Source organism: Conger conger, chromosome 14 (genome assembly GCF_963514075.1).
Source record: "Conger conger chromosome 14, fConCon1.1, whole genome shotgun sequence".
NCBI classification, from domain to species: Eukaryota; Metazoa; Chordata; class Actinopteri; order Anguilliformes; family Congridae; genus Conger; species Conger conger.
In genome coordinates, this window is record NC_083773.1 from 36,761,148 (window position 1) to 36,769,227 (window position 8,080).

The window sequence follows — 8,080 nt, forward strand, 5'->3', positions numbered from 1 at the left end:
CACACTACAGCCACCACACAACTCAGGGATGTAATAACATCATATCAATTATAATATAGATTAATTTGGACAAATTAAAGGCAGTCAAAATTTCCCTTGGGGAGATACTACACTCAGTGACCACTGTATTAGGTAGACCTGTAAACCAGCTTGTGAATATATATCAGCCAGAAACTCACAGCATAAACGCATGCAGACATAATCAAGAGGACCAGCGTTTTTTCAGACCAAATGTCAGAATGGGGAAGAAATGTGATATCAGTGACTTTGACCGTGGAATGATTGTTGGTGCCGGACAGGGTGGTTTGAGTATCTCAGAAACTGCTGATGTTCTGGGATTTTCACGCACAACAGTCTCTCGAGTTTACACTGATGGGTGTGAAAAACAAAAAAACATCAATGACTCAACTATAAGAAAGCATTAATTAATGAAAGGCCATTGACTAAATAGTCGCGGCCAATATAGTCATGGCACAAAGCTTGTGTGGGTGGGGGTGTTGGCGTCACGTAAATTTGTGGCCATTAATCTGGGGTCACATCAGTCAAATGTTTAGGAACCCCCGATGTAATGTAATGTTATGTAATTCAACGTAAACATAAGTGTAAAAAACGAGTCTGACAGACACCTAACAAAGCAGTCAAAGTGTATACTCTGGGTTGTAATGTAAACATACGTGTAAAAAACAGGTCTAACAGACACCTAACAAAGCAGTCAAAGTGTATGCTCTGGGTTGTAATGTAAACATACGTGTAAAAAACAGGTCTAACAGACACCTAACAAAGCAGTCAAAGTGTATGCTCTGGGTTGTAATGTAAACATACGTGTAAAAAACAGGTCTAACAGACACCTAACAAAGCAGTCAAAGTGTATGCTCTGGGTTGTAATGTAAACATACGTGTAAAAAACAGGTCTAACAGACACCTAACAAAGCAGTCAAAGTGTATGCTCTGGGTTGTAATGTAAACATAAGTGTAAAAAACAAGTCTAACACACACCTAACGCGGGGGTGACAGTGTACACTCTCAGTTGGCTGGTCTGCTTGACATAATGTAATGTAATGTTAACATAAGTCTAGGAAAGGAGTCGCAGTGCACACTCTGGTTGGGCCGGGCCTCACCGTCCTCCTCGGTCTGCTTGACGTAATGTAATGTAATGTTAACATAAGTCTAAGAAAGGAGTCACAGTGTACACTCGTTGGGCCTCACCGTCCTCCTCGGTCTGCTTGACGATCTCCTCGCTCTCCTTGCGGCCCTCCGGGTTGGCCAGCACCAGGCGGAGCCGCACGGTGACGAAGGGCCTCAGGCCGCGGAGGCAGTAGTGCGAGGAGGTCTGGATCAGCTCCTCGGCCGCAAACTCCTGCTGGTTGAAGACGTACTGGTACTGCACCGTCAGGTTGTAGCTGTGGCAGCGCGTGACCGCGTAGCCGAACGTCTCCCACTGCAGGGTCAGCTGCCTCGCCCGCACGTCCACCACGTTCACGTTCTGGGGACCGTGGACCGGGTCTGGCGGGGAGAGAGGGAGAGAAGAGGCCGCGTTGTGAGTCGCGTGTCGCGATACCAGCAGACCTGGGTCACGTACATAATGGCTTTAGATTCAGTTTTCTGTGCTCGATTGGTCATGCCTGGTGCAGCTGAGCCCACTGAGAGGACCAGAAGGCGAGGTTTACACACAAAAAACACCATAGATAAATGTTTAAACCCAAAACAATTACGTATTTGACCCTGGTCTGATGCATTGCACAAGTCTTTAAGTGTTGTAGTGTTATAATGAGGCGTATAATCATTTTTTTCCCCCTCTTAAGTAGAAAAGATTAGCTTAGCTTATTTCAAAGTTACTGTTTGTTTGACAAGTTAAATCTAATCAAATCTTGTAATGAGTCAATCTGTCTCACCTCATTGGCAATATAATATAAATAACATTTAAATCTCAACATAAGATTAAAATACTTGTTGAGATTGACTTTATTTGGTTTTTGCCGAGTGCATTTCTATTCTGACACATATTGCAATGTGACCCCCATGCATATTATCTTCAAGGACCATTATATCAGAATATCTCTTGCATGGTGACACGTATTGCTGCCTGACTCCCATATCAGGATATGCATTGTATTGTCCCTGTCACATTGTGGCATGTATTGCATTGTGCCCCCCATATCGCGATATGCTTTACAGCCCGACAGCAGTATCGGGATTCTGTACTGTATCGCGAGGTGCCTGAAATACAATAACCACAATGCAGTTGGGTTCGAGCAATGCTCCCAGCCTTTCCGGCCTACATCAGATCAGAGAAAGGAAAGCAGAATCCTCTTATTCTTCCGCGTCGGTAGAAACGGCACATTTCCAAAGACCCCGGAAAAAAAAGAGCACATTCCAACCCCAATGTGGGGAATGGCTATTAGCCCTGCTTAGATGAGCTGTCTTAACACTGTAGCGTAATCTTAGCCTCCAAAATGAGTTATTTTATCTCCGCTCCTCAGTAGGTGCCATTCCGGAGATACTTGCGTCAGTAATTTAGAAACATTTCACTTCCGAATCTGAGTGGCACTCGGACAAATATATATATATATAAATAAACAGCGCGATTTCTCTTCTTCAAGGATGCATTTATCTTGGAATAGTATGCGCCGGACTCACATCTTTAATTGACTCCAGTAACCTGAAATCAGCGGCCCCGCTCCTACACCTGTCAATCAACGCTCGACGTTCTGCGGCACCGTACTGCGTAATGGCGCTCACGTCCACACAGCTGGGCGCTGCAGAAACCCAGGGCGGGCGGCAGTAATCACCGGCACAAGTGCGCACTCGCGTTTAATACCGGGACCCCCAGGAGCGGCTGGGGATTAGGGCGCGCCGCACTACGCGCTGTCAGTCAGAACGGCGGCTGTTTGGATTAGATAAAAACAAATCAATGCGTCATCTCATCTGGCTGCCTCATCTCAGGTCCCCGAAAAAACAAGCGTAAAACCATTCCAGGAACACCAAGGAAGACTTCAAAAATGTGATTCGTTTTCCCTTTAGAATGTTCCATAACTCTTTGCTCTTTCAAAATACTTTGTTTTTGTGTGGGCAATGCAAACAGATATTTTTTTTAAGGTTCATAACAAACAGAGAGGCTGTTTCTAAGAACGAAATGCTTTATTACAAATGAGCAAAAACGCACTCTATTAACCTGCTAATTTACTACAAGTAAAGCAGTTCCAGAAGACTGACTTAGAATTTTGCGGTAGAAAAATCCAAAGGGTTAAAGATTAATCTCTTTTACACTGTGTGCTGACTTGTGCCAAGCTCTAACAATATTTTTGTGTCTCTTGGCACTGTGGTGAATTTAAAGTGGAAACAGAAAAGGTCAAACATAATGACTATTTGAGTCTAATACTTGACATTTGATGCTTTTCTAATTGTGGAAGTCACTGACTATTCAAATGGTGTCAATTTCATCCAACGCATTTTACACAACCTCACATTCAGCTTCTAAATCGAGGTGAAACGCAACACATTATCCCAGAATCCATCAGAACGTAGTCCTTTTGCTCCAGTAGAGCGACGGAAACACCAAAGGATGATTTCGTAGCTTGAACCCGCCTCAAAAACACACTAAATTACGGCGGCTCTCCAACAGCTACGGAGGACGTTTTTCAATTTAATTCGAACACGCATTAAACCGCGGCACGGTAAAGTACCCCGCGCTGAGACGCAGATAAACAAACACGAGCCGGGGCCCGCGTCGGGCAGGAAATGAAGGTGAAAATGGCTTTTTCCCTCGTCTTTAAGAAAACAGGCCGTGGGATGAACGGGGCTCTGGAGAAGAACGCCGGTCGAGAGCAGGAGAGCGGAGGAGAGCGTAAACGGCTAATAGCGGCTTTCTGAGATCAGCCCGGAGACGAGACGGAACACGAGTGGGAACGTTCACACATCGACGGCTCCCTCGCCCTCGACGCCGCGAGGGGGGGGGGGGGGGGGGGGGGGGCGCACAGACCACTTTTTGTGCTAACGAAGCACTTCTGCCCCGCACGGAGGCAGAACAGGGGCGTTCTCCACGGTTAAGCCCGTCCCGGGAGCTGCTGGGGAAATCCCGCTGAACAGGGGAAAAAAACGACTCCCTCCCGCTGGGTCTCGATGAGCGTGATTAAGATTAATCTGCGGCTAATCTGGTCCCGTTTTTTTGGAAAGCGGGTCTGAGACTGTCGTTAATCTGGGTGTGTGTAATCCTCTGAAGAGCAACACGGAATCAGCGGAAAAACAGGCGCTGACATTAGCCAGAGGAGAGATGCGTCTTTATGTTTGAGTCTGAGTCGGTGCCGGGGCCGTTCTTTCAGCCTGTGTCCTTGGCGGTTTAGGGATAGATAACACTCCTTTCTTTACCGCCCAATGGGAACTGGGAAGTGGGATGGTTGGTGGGAGGGGCCTGCGGTGGAGGCGGGGTCAGAAGGCGAGTGTACTGATGAGTCACACTCAATGTCAAACACATACTAATCACCATCACATACTAATCACCAAACACATACTCATCTCAAAACATACTCACCACCAAACACACACTAATCACCAAAAAACACTTATCACCAAACATGCTCATCAACAAACCACAGAAATGACCACACACAATCATCAAACACTTATCACCAAAAACACACTCGCCACAAACACACACTAAGCACCAAAAACACACTCAGTACAAAAAGCACTCGCACAAATCACTAAACACACACTTCAGTAAACACAGACATCACCAAACACATCACACAACAAACACATCCCTCTATCCACACGCACACATGCCCACACACGCACACAAACGTGCACACACACACACATACACACACTCACACTCCACACACACACACGGATGCACGTACGCATATGCACACACACACATGCGCACACATGTACACACACTCAGACATGCATGCACACACACACACACGCACACATGCACACACATGAACACACACACACACGCACACACACACACACACGTACACACACACAAGCTCGTGTACAGAGGATGAACACAGTAAAGCAGCATTAAGCCCATGAGTGTACGCAGTACACAGCAGTCACACAGCCGCTGTAAAGAGCCATTTCCAGGGAGGGGAAGAAAGAGACAAAAACATAAAAGTAGGAGAAGTCAATGTCACTGGCTCCCAGCCAGCGCCTCTCCCTAGAGACGGAGCTGAGAAGGACACTGTAACTTCTACTTCTGTTTAAGGCGTGTGTGTGTGTGTGTGTGTGTGGAAGGGGAGGGGGGGTGTTCTGTCATTCCGGTCCAAAGAACCCCAGAAACGGGGACAGAGGTGTGACTGAAATCAGCGGGGCCATTCTTCAATGTCCAGCCTCTCGAGCTCCCTGCCTTATGCGCATAACCCCGCTGTAATTTAACACGCCCGCACCTTTCACCCAAACCCCCGAAACAAACACAGCCCCCCGCTGCCCCAGCCCCGTCGCCTCATTGGTCGAAAAGACAACTTTCCGCTGACTCAGGAGAGGCCGGCAGAGAGAGCGCGCCACGCCTCACGCGGCCCGGCGCCAGACGCTAACTGAATTAGCGTTAATTAGAACAGATGTTGTCGCGTCGTTTTCCCCGCTCTTTTCTCCTCTCCCCCGTTACGGGAGTCTCCGTTTCAGGACGCGGTACCGTCTCCGCTCTCGAAGCTGTGATTAAGCCCTGGGACCAGTGGGGGGATAAGGCTGGTGAACAACAACGGGAAACAAACATTATCCTGGGGTTCAGAGATATCGTCTGCGGGGGTACTGAGGGAGGCGGCCATTTTGTTTGCTCCGGGTGAAGGTCACACCTGGAGAGCGGAGGTGTGTAATTGGTCGGTTGTGCAGCGGGCCCCGGCCCTCCTCGTTCGGGGTTACCGGCTGCTAAGCCAGTGGTGCCGCGGCAATTCTGGCTCTCCGAAATTTACACAAAGAGGCTGGCGCTGATGCTAAATGGAAACAAGCGGATCTTTGCCCGGAGGTTAACTACCTGCAGCTGGAGCCCAATTATCCCGCGTGCTGGGGAGGCCCCGGTCAGCCCCGGGAGCACAGAGACAGAAAGTCGGGCGCTGGGACGCGCTCGGTCGCGGTGGAGGTCACGGGGGAACACGCGGAGGCGCGTTGTTATTCGCGTGGTTGCCATGGACGGACAAAAAAACTAAAAATTCTAAATGAATCCAGAAATCTAAGTTAATATGGTGGAGGGGTGGGCTGCTTTGTAGGTGGTACAGATAGACCAGTATTACACATACATAGATACATACACATTCACACATACATACATACAAACACATATACACACATACACACAGACACACACACACAGACACAGACACACACACACACATACTGACAAACACACACAGACACAGACACACACACACATACACATACACACAGACACACACACACACACACACACACATACACACAGACACACATACACACAGACACACACACACAGACACACAGACACACACACACAGACACACACACACATACAGACAAACACACACAGACACAGACACACACACACATACACATACACACAGACACACACACACACACACACACATACACACAGACACGCATACACACAGACACACAGACACACACACACAGACACACACACACATACAGACAAACACACACAGACACACATACACACACACATACAGACAAACACACATACACACAGACACACACAGACACACACACAGACACACACACACACACACACACACACAAACACACACACAGACACAAACACAGACACACACACACACACACACACAAACACACACACAGACACAAACACAGACACAGACACACACGCGCACACACAGACACACACACATACACACACACACACACATACACACAGACACACACACACACACACACACACACACAAACACACACACAGACACAAACACAGACACACACACAGACACACACACACACACACACACACAAACACACACACAGACACAAACACAGACACACACACACACACACACACATACACACAGACACACACACACACACACACACACACACACACAAACACACACACAGACACAAACACATACACACACACACACACACACACACATACACACAGACACACACACACACACACACACACACATACACACAGACACACACACACACACAGACACACACACACACACACACACAAACACAGACACACACAGACACACACACACACACACACACACACAGTAGTAACTCCACTCCTTCCTCTCCCCCAGTGACACGGCGCCCAGCCTCCGGGGCCCGCAGACCCTGCTCTCCAAATACTGAAGCGGCGGCAGGGGAAATTGGAGAGGTAATAAGGAGGCACTTTAAACCGAACAGGAACCTCCCCAGCCTCCCCCCCCCCCCCCCCCCCCGCGGTCGGCCGCGCGGCACGTCGTAAACCCACGCCAGCGATGATGGAACATCGGCGCACTCGCAGAAAGCGGACGCTTGCGGAAACACGCCGATGTTTGATTGCATTTCTTCCCCCTGTTATTTTAACGCCGTGATGGCGGACAAAAACACAATCTCCCCCCCCCTCCACTTCCGTACGCAGGCTTCCGCGGTTATCGCCACGGTAATGTTTGTTAGCCTTTTTCTGTTGAAGTGCCAGCGGTGGAGATGGTAATGAGTCTGACTAAAGGACGCTGATTGTGTCTGGCCAGTATCCGACTCAGTTTGCCATTGGTTTCTCTTCCGCCTAAAGAAAATCTCCATTTGTGTGGCCACCTCAGGTCCTCACCCTGTTGCCTGTCCCTCTAAAATCATTTCCATACAGCTCAGCCTGACAATGAGCAATAAGCCTGACTATTATCATTGGTCACACTTATACACTGCTTATACATGCTTTAATGTCATGTTCATGCAGGCTTTATATATTCTTCATAAAGCATTTATAAGCAACACTTTGCTAAAAGTGTGCCAAATAATAATAATTAATAACAATAATAACTAATGTTGTTAACATGAATTAGTGATGTTCAAATACATACACAGGGGCAGCCTGTCGCATAGTGGCTAAGGTCCATGACTGGGACCCGGAAGGTTTGTG

The 8,080-nt window shown here is 48.0% G+C and overlaps 1 protein-coding gene across 1 annotated transcript in view; it reads right to left on the reverse strand.

Moving 5' to 3' along the window:
• ptprt (protein tyrosine phosphatase receptor type T) overlaps nucleotides 1–8,080 on the reverse strand; it is a 323,151-nt gene that overhangs the window by 167,468 nt on the left and 147,603 nt on the right. The window contains exon 8 of the mRNA XM_061219124.1: nucleotides 1,207–1,503. Within this exon, the coding sequence (XP_061075108.1) occupies nucleotides 1,207–1,503 (297 nt within the window). The remainder of the gene's footprint in view (nucleotides 1–1,206; nucleotides 1,504–8,080) is intronic.